This window comes from Eulemur rufifrons, chromosome 2 (assembly GCF_041146395.1).
Source record: "Eulemur rufifrons isolate Redbay chromosome 2, OSU_ERuf_1, whole genome shotgun sequence".
Lineage (NCBI taxonomy): Eukaryota > Metazoa > Chordata > Mammalia > Primates > Lemuridae > Eulemur > Eulemur rufifrons.
The window spans coordinates 101,810,010-101,827,039 of NC_090984.1; the positions used below are offsets into that span (position 1 = coordinate 101,810,010).

At 54.8% G+C, this 17,030-nt stretch overlaps 1 protein-coding gene across 1 annotated transcript in view; it reads left to right on the forward strand.

Annotated features, from left to right (window-relative positions):
- The window catches only part of JDP2 (Jun dimerization protein 2), a 37,729-nt gene extending 21,043 nt beyond the window's left edge, over positions 1-16,686 (forward strand). Inside the window, exons 3-4 of the mRNA XM_069465134.1 lie at positions 10,206-10,310; positions 15,815-16,686. Of these exons, the coding sequence (XP_069321235.1) occupies positions 10,206-10,310; positions 15,815-16,000 (291 nt within the window). The 3' untranslated portion in view covers positions 16,001-16,686. The remainder of the gene's footprint in view (positions 1-10,205; positions 10,311-15,814) is intronic.
- Positions 16,687-17,030: the final 344 nt, after the last annotated feature.

Consider the following 17,030-nt stretch of genomic DNA (forward strand, 5'->3'; position numbering starts at 1 on the left):
CGTTTTTTTCTTCCGTGTTAGGTTTTCTGCCTGTGCCAAGGTGATTTTTCCCGTGTCTCCTGGACTCTTTCTCACCTTTGTAGTAACAGTGTTTGCTCTTTCCTTTGCTGGACTGTCTGCAAATGGGTGTCACCCTGTCCGGCCAGATTTTTCAGGCTTTGTTCTGAACACAGTGCTGTCTTTTCTCAGCAGTGGAACGGCCGTTCTCCACTGCTTTTTTAGAGAACGGCTCTTCCCTATTTCTGTTCGTATAAGCCAGCCCCACGCCCCAGCAGCCTGTTGCTTTGTGGGTCTTTAAACGCACAAGAAGGTTTTTACTATGAGCCAGGGGAGTAGGGAGGGCCATGGTCAGAGATACGCTTCATCTCGCCAAGATAGGAGGACCCAGAGAAGTCAGTTTGGATGGGTCCACCTGTGGGCTCTGATGCCCAACAAAGACCGCAGGGTGTCAGGCTTCCGGTTCATAAAGAAGGCGTCCCTGCCTCTCTTCCCAGAAAGCAGTGGTATTCTGGCAGACTTCATCCCTTTCTCTGACCTTGAGCTCCTAGCCTGAGGATGCAGCGGGGATCTAGGGTCTCTGGGGGTCTTCTGGGGTGTAGAACCTCAGGCTGTCAGTTAACAGCCCTGCTCCCTGCGCAGTTTCCTGCAGATGCTCAGCGCACTGAGCAATTGCTTATCCACCCACGCCCCCAGCCATGAGCGCCCAGTGACTCATCTTGGCAGGTGCCTCTGCCAGCTCTTGTTCAGAGCCTTCACCTGGTGGTTGGCGGAGCTGCCTCGAGGGAGCACGGCGTCCAGTGTGTGGGTTTGTCCATAGGTGGACATGTTTAATTACATCCTGGCATTGGGGGCAGCTAGAGTAGAGTGGAAAGAGCACTGGACAGGGAGTCAGGAGTCCCAGGTTCTCATCCAGGTCACCAGCTCTGTGCGTCAGGCCTCCCCTCCTCCCTTTAGCAAATATTTCTTGAACTCTCCTGATTGCCACAAACCCTGCAAGGTGCTGAGCACACAAAAGCCAACAAGACACAGGCTGTGCCCTCATGGGACTCATGGTTGAGTGGAGGAGTCAGAAACTCAGGATAGAATACAACATAGGGGGGATAAGGAAAAGCTCAGAGTTCCATGGGAGCACAGAGCGGAGGGACACCTCCTCAGCCTAGAAGGCATGAGAATCATGGAGGGCTTCCTGTGGGAGGTGATGCTCAGCTGAGTGTACGGGAGACATGAGATGTGAGCTGAGAGCATGGCAGGGTGAGGGTGTGCAGGCCAGGGAAGTGTTTGTATAGAAGCTCAGTGTTTCAGGAGCGTAGCGCAAAGCGGGGGATGGAAGGAGGTAGGACCACCACCAGGAGGGGCCGAGTCACGGCAACCTTGTTTGACATAAGGAGCTTGGGCTTCATCCTGAGGGTGAGGAGGCCAGTAACTGGATCAGATCTGTGTTTTGGGAAGAGTACCTCCAGGGGCTGGGAGCGGGGATGATCGTGCAGGATCGGGGGCCTCCTGGGAGGCTGGGGCAGTGGTCCAGGAGAAAGAAGGGCCTGGGGAGTGGCCGTGGCATGGACAGCGGGGAGATTTGGGATGTAGAATTGGGTGGCCCGTGTGATCACACCGGGAGATAGTGAGGGGGACGGGGAGGGGGGCGTCCTGAGTCTCCAGCTCCAGGGAAGGGGTGGAGAATGGATATGAAGTGACCAATTGAGGGTAAAGACTTTGAGGGGATGAGGAACATCCACATTGAGCGTCCAGCTGGTGGTTGGCTGCTTGGGCCTGAAAATCAAGATTTGGTTGGCACCAGTGTATAGACGGTGGCTGAAACCGTAGGAAAGATAACAATGAAGATCTGTAGCGAGTACATGCAGAGCGAGAAGAGTAGCAGGCCAAGGGTAGGACCTGGAAAACCTCAGCAGAAGGGATGGGAAGAGGATCAGAGGCAAGAGACTGCAAAGGCGAGGTCAGAGGACAGACAGGTGTGGTATAGTGGGCCCAGGGCGCGGAGAATTCGGGAAAGAGGGTGACACACGAGCAGGCAGAGCCAGGAGGTCCAGGAGCGTGAACTGAGCAGCACCTTTCTGACTTGTCCATGAGGACCCAGTCCCTGCCCTCAAGTGTGAGCCTTGCAGCAGGCCATTTCCTTCCCTGGGCCTCAGTTTCCTCACCTGTAAAATCTAGGCATTGGCCTGGCTGCTTTCCAAAAGCCCCTTTCTGGCACTAAGAGCTGTGAAAGCAGAGACTTCTTAAACGGAGGTGGGGTGTGTCCCTCCTACATCTTCCCCGCCCCCCCCCCCCCCCCCAGTCAAGCCAACACTGCCCTTGAAGGCTGGTTGAATGAAAACCAGGGAAGTCAGAGCCAGCAGGGACTTTGGAGAGGCAGCCTGGTGTCATGGGGTCAAACCTCTGCCTTTTCCCAGCTTGGCAGCCTCGGGCAGGCACTTCACCTCGTGGAGCCTCAGTTTCCTCACCTGCAAAGTGAGGCCCAGCGAGCCACCTGGCACATGTGTTAGTGAGTGCGCAAGCTGTTGTGTTGATTAAAGATGAGCCACAGGGGCCAAGGGGTGAACTGACCCGCCCAAGGTCATCAAGGCCACAGACTGGAACTCAGGCCTCTGAGGACAAACCCTGTTGGGGTCTGTCGCCAGAGGTCGTAAATCAGCGGCCCGTGGGCACGAGCAGATGTGTTTTGTTTGGCTCCCCCGGTGTTCGTTTCAAAATGGAATTAGTTAAGTTAAAATTTGGGAGATTTTACTTTAAAATTTCACATTTTCAACCCCTCTTGAAAACTTGGAAGATTCAGCAACAGGGAGGCTGTATCACACAGGGGGGTGGTTGGGGTATCCCCTCCCGTGTGGGCAGGGCTGTCACAGCCCCATCCAGCCCTCCTCCTCCTCCTCCTCTAATGGCTAGTTACTTGCTGGGCTCCCTGGAGGTGACGAGTTTGGAACCCCAGCCTTAGACTGACCATTTGTCCCTGCCCATGGTTCACTGAAGCAGCCCGGTATTTCAGTAAGGCCTATCCGAGGTCCAGCCCTTGGCCATGGAGTGAGAAGGCCAGAGAGTCAGGAGGGCAGAGGTTTCAACAGCCCAGCCCCAGGGGAGAGGCTGGACGGGAGGCCTGGGCCCTGCAGACAGCGAGGTCAGCAAGGGTGTTGGCTGAGGGCCCCTGGGGTTTCCTCCTTCCTCCCCCATGGAGCAGGAGGAGGCAGAGGAGGTTGTGGGTCCAGCTGGCTGAGGTCTTGCCCCTGGGCCGCCCCGCTTCACTGATGGGGGTGGGGGATAGGGAGGGACCGCAGCCCCTGGCTCAGTGCAGCCCTGTTTAGGAGGGGGAATGTCTGGTATGTTTGGTATTTGGGTGTTTACTTCCCAGGGTGCTCTGGGCCCCTGGTGTTGAAATGTGGCTCCTCCACGCAGGGGGGCCCTGGTGGGCCTGGCTGGCTGCTCTGGGGCTGTTACTTCAGGCCTGCTCAGTGACAACTCAGCATGCCCTGAGGCACCCTCACCCAGTTGCTCCCTCTTCCAGGTCTCCCTCCCATGCCACGTTCTGCCCGGGAGGGGAGGGAGGCTGGTGTGCTGCTGCTACCGCAGCGCTGCCTCCTGCCTCTCCCTGGCAGGCAGCAGGGTGGTTACGGAACCTTCTTGTGTTCCACGCTCTGGACTGGAACGCAGTGCTCCTTACAACCCTGTGCGCCAGGGCTCTGTGCCTTCCTTGTACAGGTAAGGAGTGCAGGCTCAGAGAGGCCAAGTGACTTGCCCAGGAACACACAGCTGGTCCGTAGCAGAGCTTCTGGGGGACTCAGGCCCCGCCGACCCTGATGCGTGAGTCTCGGTTAGCCTGCTTCTCTCTGCCCACGTGACCATTCTTGGTGCGAGACGAAGCCCTTCTTACTTTGGCTACTCTGATTAGTGCTGGAGTTTTTTGTGTTTTTCTCTCTATTTTTGCTGTCGAATGCTTTATTGCTCTTCCTCCTCATTGCTTTGTCCACGTGAGAGTTTCTGTATTTTCAGTGCCTTTGGTTGAAAGTGTCATTTCTCTTTCTCATTCTTTCTCTTCGTGAGTCCTGTAAGACATAGTTTTGAAAATGCTTGTGAAAAGTTAGAATTCAAAATCACATCTGAGCTGCTCGTACCACTGTGAGAAAGCTGTGTGGCCCTCAGGCGGGACCCGTCCATAAACTGTGCGGCCTGAGTGCTACACGTGCATGATCATTGTGCAGTGAAAAGCAAAATGGTGGTTTTTGGAAGTTGGAAGCTTCTGTTGTGTTCCCATCACCAGGATGTAGCTGAAAAGACAGGGGGCCTTGGTACCACATGTGGGGGACACGTGCACACCACCCGCCCCTTGGAGAGCAAGAGGCACTCAGGCCCTGGGGCCAAAAGACCTGGGTTCGAATTCTGAGCTGTCACTGAGCATCCTAGTGGCCTCGGTAGCCTTAGTTTCCTCATCTGCAAAAGTGGGGGAGGCCAATGGAGCTGTCCTAGGTGGCTTCTGAGACAACGAATAAATATAGTTGATGTAATTAATCCACATGCACCGAGGTCCCGTTCTGTTCCGAGCCCAGCTCCAGGGGCCCAGTGATGCCAGTGGAGAGAGACTAAAATACTGATACACATAGGTTAGCTATGGGTGGATGAACTAACGTTCTCAGGGGAGACTGATGAGAGGCAGACGCACACATGGAAAAGGCAAGTGAAAGGACCTCGAAGGAAATAAACAGAGAAATAAGGGGGGGGCTTTATTTTAGATTGGGGTTGCCAGTGAAGGTGTCCACGAGAAGTCCCAGCAGAGGGAACAGTAAGTGCAAAGCCCGGGAACAGGGAAGAATGTGGCATTTTGGGGAAGAGGAAGGAGGGCCCGTTGTTGGAGTTGGGGGTAGAGGAGAGCAGTGTGGTCAAGGCCAGAGAGGCAGGTGGGGCCAGGTTGCTCGGCCCTGCAGGCCCCATGAGGGAACCCGGAGTTTGTTCCCTAAGTGATGGAAGCCGTTGGAAGGATTTAAGCAGAGGAGTTGACTTGCATTTTAATAAGGGAGAGCCCCTAGGAGCCATTGCAGTCGTCCAGCGCGAGGTGGCGAGGGCTTGGGGCCAGGGTGGGGGCGGCAGAGACGGAGAAATGTGAGTGGATCATCCCAACCCGTTGCTAAACGGACTGTGTGAGCCCTTCACAGCCTCCAGCGCAAACGTCACTGTGCCCACGACCAACCGCCTCGGACTCACATGACATGCAGATTCTGCCGCAGTGGGGCTGGGGTGGGGTCCAGGATCCTGCATTTCTAACAAGTGCCCAGGGGAGGCTGATACCACGGCCTGCGGACCACACTTTGTGTTCCTCTACCAAAGACCACAGCTCCTGTCTGGTGACCCTCTCCACGGCCGAGCTGTCCCCGGGTTCCAATAATCACTCCTGCCCCTGGCCCCTTTAGGCCTGGGGTGCTGGCGACTCCTCACTGCTACTGGTCTGGGGCCCCCTAAACCCCATCCACCCCTCTAAATAGTTCCCTCATTAAACTCTCTTTAGGGACCCCTTTGAGTGAGCCATCTGTTTCCTGCCAGGACTCCCGAGCCAGGGAGTCCGACACCTACGGAGGCGGCTCACCTCTGTTTGATTTTGTTGGCTGCCGCATAAGGGCCCTTCTGCATCCAGGCTTTGCACTCCACACCCTCCCCCCCATGGTTCTAGAAGCATCGCCCTGGGTAGGATTTCTCCCCTGCATCACTGGGGACCATCTTCATCTCTTCATTATCCCCTGGCACCACTGGACTTTACAAAGGGGGACCCTTGCTGTCCCTGGCATTTCAGTGTCAAGTGGCAGGAAGCTTCTCAAAGTCCTCCAGGCCAACGGAGGGATTTTCAGGGCAGATTCGGGGGTGTCCACCGAAGGACAGGGAGCATGGGCAGGTCTCACAGGGTGGGTTCAAGAGGACCAAGACAGTTTCTTTCTCTGTGTGTACCTTCTGTCTGTCCACTGTGTGTCCCTCTGCCCGTCTAGGCCGTCAGCCTCTGTCCCTGTCTGTGTGTTTATCTCTGTGTCTCGGCCTCTCTCCGTCTCTCTCCACCCGTCTTTGTCTCTCTGTGGTCTGTGTGTTTCTCTGTCTCTGTCTCTGCCTCTCTGTCCAGAGCGCTCTTTCTCAGGGCCTGGGTGAGGTGCCTGGGGCATGCCATTGAAGGAGGGACTCGCCCTCGGGTGCCCACCCTGCCCCCGCTCAAACATGTGCCCTGGGGACCTCGCCTGCCTTAGCCTGGTCCAGGCCCAGCTTTTCTCTCTGTCACCCGTTCCCTCTCTTTGTCTCCCGATTTCTTTGTCTCTCCGATGCCCTCATAGAGCCGAGTGGTTGTTCCTCTCTTGCCACAAGGTCTCCAGTCCCTGCTCGTTTCTGTACTTCAGTGGCCTGACCTTTTGCCTTCCTGGCACACGGCTGAAGTCGGTTGCCGCCCTGCACGTTCCCCGGTCCGGCACGCAGCATCTCCGAGTCCACTTTTAAGGCCCAGGAGAGGGAGTATAGCCCAGCTTCGGCTCAGCCGTCCCTACCTTGTGCAGTCGGCTGTGGCCAGGGGCTCGGCTCCCCTCAGTGGGGCTGGGCCACCCAGGGCCCGCTTGGTCCCTCCACCCAAGGTGCAGTGTGGCACAGGAGCACCCTCACTGCCAGGGGGGGGCCCTGACAGCCTTGCCCTGGGGACTGCCTGGGGATTGGGGAAAACTAAGTTCGAGAACAGGGAGGGATACGTTCCCCTCCCACCCCCTCGCCCCATCTCGTGGTTCTTTAAATGCATCGAGCGTCACACTGCCTCCTCCTCCAATGTCCTGGTTCCTCCAGCTGTATCTGCAGAAAAAGGAGTCAGCTCCCATTTTGGGGTTCCGGTTTCAGATGTCGGAGTCATGTGTGGTGAAAACACTCCGCTGTCTTTCACCCCACCGTGGCCAAATGCTTTAGAGAATTCAAGAGGCGTCAGGAAGGAGGAGGCAGCAGCCTTGACTCTGGCGACGAAAGAAGAGCCTGGAAGAGGGCAGGGAGTCTCCAGATGGTCCCAGTGAAGGGGTGCAGATCTCAGCGCAGTCCCAGTCAGCTGGGGGGATGGAGAAGGCGCCGGGGCCTGCTGAACTCCGGGCTTGTTTCTGGCTGGGCCTCAGCAGCTGTTTTCTTTATCTCTGGGCTGCTCTTAAATAGCAGCAGGAGGATTTAGGGGAGACGGGGCACAGTGTCAGCAGGGAAGGTGTGTGATGGGGCTTTGGGCCACACCTTGCCTTACTGGGAGACGTCAGCCAAGGTGGGGCATGGGCGCAGGAGAGGCCTGGGGACAGGCTTGGAAGCTGGCCATGGCTGTGGAACTGGGGGCTTTAGGCCTAAGCACACCCTGCGTTCTCTCCAGACCTGCTTAGGATTCGTGCAGACTTGCCACAGCCATCGGGGCCTGCACCCCCAAATGCAGACTCTGCCTTCAGCCAACGTGCTTCTGGGGAAGGCAAGACCCAATCCCAAGCTTTGCTGGTACAAACCAAGAGCAGAGACCATGCCCGCGGAGAAGGCTCTGTGAGCGCTGGGGAAAGGCTATGCAGATGCAAACATGGGTAATAAGTCACTTTGTAGCTAAAGAATCCCGGCCTGTGGCATTTTTCTCTGGAATCCTTTATTACCTTTATTCATCTGAGCCCCTACTGAGTGCCAGCACTGCTCCAGGAGCTGGGTATGCGCAGGTCCCCGTCTCTGTCCCCGTCCTCCAGACCAGCGAGGAAAACAGGGACCTCCACAAACCAAGGCTTGTGTTGGGATGTGATGGAGACTCCTACAGTGCTGTAGCGGCACAGAAAAAGCAGTCAATTCTGTCTGGCAGTCAAAGAGCCTTCCTGGAGGAGGTGACGTTTACTCCTGCAGGCTGAGTAAGGGTTTACAGAGAGGGACAGGCTGGCTTGGGGGAGGGTGAGACATTTGGAGTAGAGGGTGACGGTCAGAGAGGACTAATGTGGCTGGACAGGGGAGGCAGAACAGCCCCCAATCTGGACCTCAGCTTGGCCCAGTCCATCTCTTAAACTTCCCTCCAGCTGCTGCTGCTTTGACTTTCTGTGGAGGGAGGGCCCCTGCGACATGGGGGAGGGAGCTGGGGTTTGGAGGCCAGAGTGGGGAGTGCCGGAGGCTCCGGGTGCCCGGCCTGCACACATCACCTTGGCAGTTTGTGGGCAAACCCTCTTGGCCGAGGGGAGATTGCACTGCCTGCCACTTCCTCCAGTTCCTTCCCCTGCCTGTCGTCACGGTTACCTCGGCCTCCTTGGGGGTGAGGTTGAGGTTGGGCGGAATCAGTTTGGGCCAGGTTTCTCTTTTCCCAGATGCGGGTCAGCCAGAGGAGCTGTCACTTCTGGTTGGGTTTCAAAGGAGGCCACAGGCTGGGAGGTGCTGGGTGTGGTGCTGTTGACAAGGCGCCTCTCCAGCAGCCTCCCAGGTGGGGTGGGCGTGGGGCAGGGGGAAGCTCGGGGGTGGTGGGGAAGGGGAAGACAGCTGCTCTGCCAGGGCCTGTGCTGATGGCTGTGGTACTGGTCTCAGGCCCAGGCCCTCTGTCCTGGCTCCTAGGGCATGCCGGGAGTGTGCGGAGAGAGGCTGTTTATTTTCCTGGCCTGTGGCCTTTTGGGCTGAGACCTTGTTCCAGGCCTTGAGCTGCCAGAATCACCACCCCCTGCTCCCCCCACAGCTGGAGAAGTGAGAGAATTGGAAAGGCCAGGGCAATCCAGCGACTCCTCTAGTGGCCTCTGACTCTGTGCTGTCCCCAGCCCAGCTGGTCCCATGTGTCCTTCAGAGTTTCCTGGGAGGTAATGGACAGAGAGAGGTGCCATGTCAAAGTGCTTCTGATGGACTTGGGCTGCGAGGGCCAGTGTCAAGCAGGAAGGTTGAAGCCAGAGAAATCTGATCTCAAATCCTGGCTCTGCTGCTTCCTGGTCGAATGGCCAGTTGTATGGCCCTGGGCAAATTGAACTATTGAGCCTCAGTCTCACTGTCTGTAAAAAAGATTAAATAACATATGCTTAAGGCATTTAGCAAAGTAGGCAACAAATGCCACCTTTTATCATTAGTAATGAACAATAACAGCAACCTTGATTCAAAGTTGGGGGGCAGCGAGTTTCCTCCTTCTCATTTCATGGGCCCTGTTTCATGCACGGTGAACTTCCTAGCGTGTCCTGGGGGAGAAGCAAGCCTGGAGACTCAGGAGGCCCATCGCTTATGCCCCTGGGACCCCCAGCCCTCACACAGGTGAGCATCCTTGGGGAGGAACATGCACAGGCAAGGAAAAGGGTTAAAGCCAGGTGAAGAGATGGTTAGCAGCAGAAAGAAATAGATCCCAGCATTTGGGTGGATCAAGAGAGAGGAATATTGAGTATGGAGGAGGAGCGAAGGTAGAAAATCCCAACAGAGGGTAAAGGGGCGGGGGACAAAGGCAGCCACGGAGGGGAGATGGGGCGGGAGTGGAATGTGGGACCCGTGTCCATGCCCTGGGCATTGTAAAGGAAGTGCCTGGGAACCGCTGGCCTGGAAAATCATGCCCAGAAGGCTTGGGCTGGGCAGGAGAACAGGCTGTCACCACCCGCTGGGTGCCACCTCTGTGTGAGTACACTCGCCAGGCTCCCGGCCTCCTGAACTCTGGCAGAACCCAGGTATCTGTCTTGGTCCATTTTGTGTTTTATTCTATAACAGAACACCCCAGACTGAGTAATTTATAATGAGCAGAAATTTATTGGCTCACAGTTCTGGAGGCCGGGAAGTCCAGTATCAAGGTGCTGACATCTGGCGAGGGCCTTCTTGCTGCGTCATCCCAGGGCAGAAGGCAGAAGGCAAGAGAGTGCAAGAGGGCAAGAGAAGGCCGAACTGGCTCTCATAACAAGCTCACTGTCTCCATGTCAGCATTGATCCATTCGTGAGGACAGAGGGCTCCTGACCTACCACCTCTCGAAGGTCCTACCACTCAGCACGTTGCACTGGGGGTTAAGTTTCCAACACAGGAACTTGGGGGACACACTGAAACCACAGCAGTGTCCCTGCCCTTCTGGGACACTGACTCCTCCCTGGGGTGCCCACGTGCTTTGAGACGACCCCTGGACTGGCTGGGAGACAGTGACTGCTCCCTCCCTGCCAAGGAGGCGGTTAGGAGGGGGAATTGTCCCTCTGCCTATCTGTGTGTCGGGAGGGAGGCTGCACTCCAGGCCTGTCTAATCAGTGGCTCTGTGCCCTCACAGCTAGACGAGGAAGAGGAGCGGAGGAAAAGGCGCCGGGAGAAGAACAAAGTCGCAGCGGCCCGATGCCGGAACAAGAAGAAGGAGCGCACGGAGTTTCTGCAGCGGGTGAGCAGGGCAGCCGGCCAGGCGGGGGCCTGCCTGGTCCTCAGAGTGGGCTCGTGCACTCTGGGCCAAGAGAGGCCATCAGATGCCGAGCAGTCGATGTGCACCTGCTGGCAGCTGCCCAGGCAACCTTGGCCCCTCTGGTCTTCCCTGCCTCCCATCTAATAACAGCCCCTCCAACCAAGACAGGGCAGCCTGCAGCATTTCCCGCCCGCATTCACCCCCTGGAAGCCCAGGGAAGGAAGGAGGGGTCAAGTTCCCTCCACGAGGTTAGACACTTTGTGCTAACTGACCAGGATGACCCAGGACTGCTACTACCCATTGTGGTCCCCTGCTAGCTACCAAAGGTGTCTAGGGTGGGTGCTAACGGAGCTAGGAGGTAGCATCCTGAGTGTGGCAGAGAACACAGCCCCTGGGCCGGCTACTGCTGTGCAGAGAAAAGCTACTTCCCTTAGCTGTGGGTGGCTCAGCCAGCCCTGGATCCCATCTGGCCAGCCCCTAAGCCCACTGAAGATGACCCCTGAGCTCTTTCTGCTGTCCCCAGGGGTCAGAGGTCAGCTCTGCCTGCATAGGTCAGCCGGGGTGGGGCGAGGGATGCTTTTCCTTCTGGCCCTACCTGGCCTTTCATGTGGAATGTGCCAAGCAGGGTGTTTGTTCTTTCTCTCCCCTGAGTCCTGTCTCTCAGACCCTCCCTGCATCTCGGGACGGCAGTGGCAGTGAGGGAGCATGGCCAGAAAGGCCATTGGTCCAGACCAGCAGTCTCAGCCTCCCCACCCCCGATCACTGGTTCCTCACTGAACAATGATAATAACCATGTATAATAATAACATAACGGGTCAGGCACCGTTCTACAAGTATGCAATAATTAACAATCGTTGCCAGTGTTTGTAAAGTTGGGCGCTGCACTAAGCATTGTGTGTGCCTTATCTCATTTCATTGGCATAAGAACCATATGAGGTGGGTAGCTTCATTATTCCCTTTCTACAGAAGAGGAAACTGAGGCACAGTGAGGTTAAGTAACTTGCCTCTTGGTTGCCTCTCAGCAACCGAGTGGGAGCACTGCGAGTCAAGCCCGCGGCCAACCTCAAAGCGCCTGCTCTTTGCTATACTGGCTCCAGTTCATTCATTCATTCTTTTGTTTATTCGCTGATTCAGCAAGTATTGTGAGCATGTACTAAGTGCCCTGCGCTGTGCTGGGTGCACCGGGGGACACACAGGAGGAGCAGACATGGGCCCCCTGTGGGAGCTGGGGAGACAAGGCAGGGTTGGCCTCGTGTTTTCGGACACTGTGGGGTCTATGGATCTCTCCTCATGCTGGCAACAGAGAGCTATTCTGAGGCCATGCTGGGGGCAGTGTAGGGCCATGTTTACCTCCAGGCTGCGAGTGTCTAGGCCAGGGGAATGGTTACTGCAGGTGGCAGATAGGCCCCCAGCGCCCCCTTGGAAGAGGTAGTGGTACAGCATTGGGCTGGAAGTCTTCAGGAAGTTTCTAAGACGCTTCAAGATGGATGGATTGTTACATACCTCATTCCTAGCACCAGGTGCCTGCCATGGCAGAGCTGGGCAAGGCACCGCAGGGAGTAGAGAAGCTTCACATAACGTCCCTGCCTTTAAGGCTGGCCAGCCAGTTAGCAGCAAGGCAGGCTGTGTGCACAGCATGACAGCAACACACCAGCACAGTAAACGTGTCAACTAAACAATGGTCGCTGCTTCTCACATTCTGGTAGCACTTGCTGAGTGCCAGGCATTTCACGTATCTCATTTAATCCTTATAACATTCCGGTGAGGTGAATATTAATTAATTATCCCTGTTTTAGGGACTGACCTGTAGCTCAGAGAGGTCAAGTTGCTTGCCCAAGGTCACAGTGCTAGCAAGCGGTGGGCTCAGATTCGTCCACCCATTTGCTGATCCACCCCTCCAGCCAGCAGGTGTTTAGCAAGTTCCCGCTGCGCAGTGGACAGAGAAATCGGGAAACCTGACTGCGGAGGCACAGCTAGTGGGTAGCAGAGCCAGGACTTCAATCCAGGCAGGGTTTGGGGGCTCAGAAAGCCACATCAGGCTTCCCAACTCTTACAAAAACTAAGTGAAATTCTATTTTATGTGCTTTAGAGTAACTGTTCTTTGTATACATTCAGACAGTCTTAATGCTAAAGTCTCCTGGGCCAATCATCATATTTTCTGGGAGAAAATTGAGCCCCAGAGAGGCAACGTCACTTTGCCAAGGTTACACAGCCAGGATGAAAAGCCAGGACCCCCAGCCCCACACTGGTATTTTCCTACCGCCTTTGCTGACTGCAGTGTAGGAGGCAGAAACTTAACTTGCACTAATTCTATTCTAAAACAACAAATGGTTTCATTTTCTCTAGGGCAATAAATATCTACCAGAAGGCAAAACAATAAGCAAAAATGCAGACAGAGTTATTCACTGCATAATTAACATGTGGAAGATCCTAGCCCAGTTCCTTCATTAATTAGGAAAACAAATCAGGTAATTGCTATTATAAAGCCACAAACCACATCTACAACCATGGTTAAAAAAGATTCTTCTGAACTTCAACTTATACAATAAGTAAATATGTAGCACCAACCGAAAACTCTTTGAATACAGAAGGAAATAAAACGAAAAAATAAAAACTAAAAAGCAGTTATTGACGTTCTGACAGCCGAACAGTCAGACCTCAGGGTATCCCATGATACGCTCTAACATTTTCCAACCAACAGACTGTAGTGCCACTCCTGTGATACCTGCACGTGTGAGGCAGTCTGCCCCGCACCTCGTTGGTCTTTTTGTGTGACACACATAGGGATGGTTTGACACGCGGTGGTTCCCAGCAGGTGGATCTGTGGGTGGCACTATTGAACTCTGCCCGTCCGACGCTTCCTCTTGCATGTCCTATTTTAACTTCATACTCACTGTGCCCCACACCAAATTGCTTCCTTGTCCTTTCCCCTGCTCTCCAGAACAGCTCCGTCCCAGGCTCTGTTCCTCGGACCCTTCCTCAGGTTCACAGTCAGCTCTCTGCCCCGTCTTCTTCCTTCTCCAAATCCAGGCAGTCACCAAGACCTGCCGATTTAACTTTGAAACATCCTTCTTCTCTTTCGTCTTCATACTGTTCTCTTGCTCATACGTTAAAGTAAAAATTCCTTAAGCCTCTCTAACCTTTTGGTTTACAAAGTGCTTTTCCCCATGGGCTCATTTAATCCCCACAATCCTTTTTATAGACAAGATAACTGAGACGTTAAGGAACCGGCTCTAGACTCTGGTGCTAAACCCACAAGCGTTCTGGAGCTACAGGCTGGCTCTAAACTCCATTGCAGCTCTATACCCTGCTGTGTCCTAAAGTGAGCTATGGTCACACTGGAATATTTTTGTCCTCTAAACACATCCTAAGCCTTCCCACGTCTGTGTCCTGGTTCACTCAGGGCTCCTTACCTGAAAGTCCCTCTGTACCCTTCTCTACCAACCAGAGTCAACCCATCTTTCAGGCCCAAGGTCCAATGCTGCTATTTAGCCCTCTCTGACCGTCTTCTGAACCCTGGGTGATGGTCACCCAGTAAGCTCTGCCTGGCCGTATGAATTTCTTCTTCCCCTTAGGGTGGAAGCTCCACAAGGCCATGTTGGGGGCTCATGGCGTTTGGATTGCCAGAGCATTCACTGTGTACAGCAGGTCCTCAGCAAATACTCATGGGAAGGTGGGTGGGTGGCTCTGAGATTCATAGGGGCAGAGGCAGAGGAGAATTTGAAGATGGAGCTTCAGTTTGGGCTGGAGGAACCTGGATAGTCAGAAGGTTTGTGAGAGGTTTCCAAGGTCACTGGTGAGTCAGACCCAGAGAGCAGGTGGCTAAAATTGGCACGTAAGTGCCCCAGACTGAGGGGTCCCAGACTTCCACGGTTTCACGGGAGGGGGGTCTATCCTTGTCCCCTGAGATGGACTTCTTTCAGAATCCTGAGAACAGAGGACCAGGCCATCTTCCCAGTCGTGTCTCAGCCTGTTGAACTAAAAACCTCCATAGCTGGTTTTTAATATTTTCCCCCTGAGCAGTTTTTTCCTTTTGTGAGGCTGTTTTCTCTCTGCATCTGGTCATGAGGCCTGCAGATCTCAGCAGTTCCGAGTTCCCTGGGCGCCTGTGCTGCCACCTCGGGGGGAGCACATGGAATGATCTGGTCAGACCAGCTGGTATGTGGAAGGCAGCATCGTTGGGGGAGGCCGTGGGCCCCACCGAGGGCCCCGGAGACCCCAGGGGGAGGCTGCTCCCCCTGCGCCCTGCCAGAGGGTGGGTGGGCCTGTGGGCTCCTAGGCTGTCCAGGCATCACGCACACAGCTGCAACCATGGCCTGCTCTTTCACTGAGACAGGTTTCTCAGTCTCTGCACTAGCAACATTTTGGACCAGATAGTTCTTGTTGTAAGGGCCGTCCTGTGCCTTGTAAGATTCTTAGCGCATCCCTGGCCTCTACCCGCTAGATGCCAGTAGCACCCTCCCCTGAGTTGTGACAACCAAACTGAAAATGTCTCTAGACATTGCCAAATGTCTCCTGGGAGGCAAAGTCACTCCTAGCTGAGAACAACTGATCTAGAACTTTGCTGGCCCCTGCATAAATTTCAGCTCTCAAACTGGTTATAAGTTTTTAGACACAGTCCCAGAAAAACTATTCTGATACATATCTGTTTTACTGTTTCACCCCCAAGCTTTGAATTGATATGCCCACCCCCTATCCACACTATGAACATGTGACCCCCTGCCCACCATCAAATTATCAACATTCCTTCCTTGCCTGGGAGCATTTCCCACTGAGCTGGATGTTCACTGGGAATCTCACGTGAGGTCTGTTTGAAAGTTCTTTTTGGACCTAGCAAGATGGCTGTTAATTGCCTCTCTGTGAACAAAGTGTCTGGATTATGGGGATAAGGAAGAGATTGTTTAAATAATTATAGACTAATAGTCAGAAAACACATGTTTTAGGAGGAATGATATGATCACACTGGGCTCATTGATCCCACAGGCCAAAATATCCCCAACATACATTTGTCACACATCAAAGCCTTCTGCCATTGCACTGCCATCTGTGGACCACCTTGGACCCTCATGGACCCTCCATGGGTCTGCTTGAGAGCCAGTTGGCCTCCATTCTTTTCCTACCCTTTATTTCTTGTGCAAAGGCCCTGAGGCAGGAGAGTATTTAGCATATTTGAGTGACAACTGAGGCTGGAATGGGTTGGGGGAGAGGAGGGAGGTGGGACGTGGAGCCTGGCTGGCCCCAGAGTATAAGCTGGACTCATCCCACTGTGACACAGGCCAGTGTCACAGGTGTGGTGGGCACTGCCTGCAGAAAGTCAGTTAGCCCAGGGGCTCAATAGCGGGCTCTGTGCTTCCTTCAGTGGGAACCAGCAGGCAGAAAACCCACAAGTGCCAGCCAGCGTGCCCTGTGCCTACCCACAGGCAGAGCCTCTCCCCAGAGCTGGTCTGTGCTGGAAGCTCATGTCATGTTTCTGTCCTTGTGCACAGGAATCCGAGCGGCTGGAACTCATGAACGCAGAGCTCAAGACCCAGATCGAGGAGCTGAAGCAGGAGCGGCAGCAGCTCATCCTGATGCTCAACCGGCACCGCCCCACCTGCATCGTCCGGACCGACAGCGTCAAGACCCCCGAGTCAGAAGGCAACCCGCTGCTGGAGCAGCTCGAGAAGAAGTGACCATGGGCTGGGTGGAGGAAGAGGACAAGGAGGAGGAGGAGGAGGAAGAAAAGAGACGAAGAGGGGGGAGGAGGGGGGGTCCCAGAGGCCCCTTCCTGGGTGCATGAAAAACTATGCGATGAGGTTCAGCACAGCCAGCATCAGCCGGGCTTTTTTGTGAAACTCAGATCGGCCACACAAGGGGAAGAGCGGGCTGAAGAATCCCAGAGGGACCAAGCGCTGAGACCAAAGTCGACCCCCGGGTAGGGCTGTCCTGCCTGAGGCCCAGCTTGAGGGAGGCAGGACAGAGGCACCTGGGCCAGAGAGATGCCCAACCTCGGGCACATCTCCAGCCTCCCTCCCAGGACACCCACCCAAGGGACCTCCGAGCAGCCAGGAAAAGCCATGAGTTGCAACCAAAATGAGGCTGAGGATGGAACTCAGAATGAAACTGCAATCTGCCCACCCCGCCCCTGATGCCACGCTGGAGAGGGGCGTGCTGGGGCTCTGACACCTGCCTGCCTCGGTCCAGCGAGGCCCTGCCCGGGACGCGGCAGCTGGGCGCACCCTCGCCGGCCCTGCTGGAGTTTGCTGTGGGCACTGAGGCGCTGGCGCCCTTCCAAAGCACATACTCACTGAATGTTTACAGACTGGCTGTCCTAGCAGGGCTTTCAACTGCACATGTTTTTTATACTTTTTTTTTTTAATATTTTTTACAAAAAAAAAAGATTTTATACAAGCAATATATATATGGATTTCTATAATCACTCGATGTGATACAGTATAAATATGCTATGGTTTGTTTGTTAAGAACAGATATCCACCAGTTATGGCCGTTGTGTGTAACTCCTAAGTACTGTAGTCTCTGGGTGTCGGGGTGGCCGGGGCGGGGGTGGGGGCGTTTCCATCCTTGTAAACCCTTCATAGTACTCAGTCCTGTATCGCTCAGTAAACATTGCTCTTACTTACGCAGCTGCCTCGCGTCTGTGTGCCCAGGGAGTGGGGTGCCAGGACTGCTCAGGGCCCGGGAGTATTTGCAGCACAAGCCCTT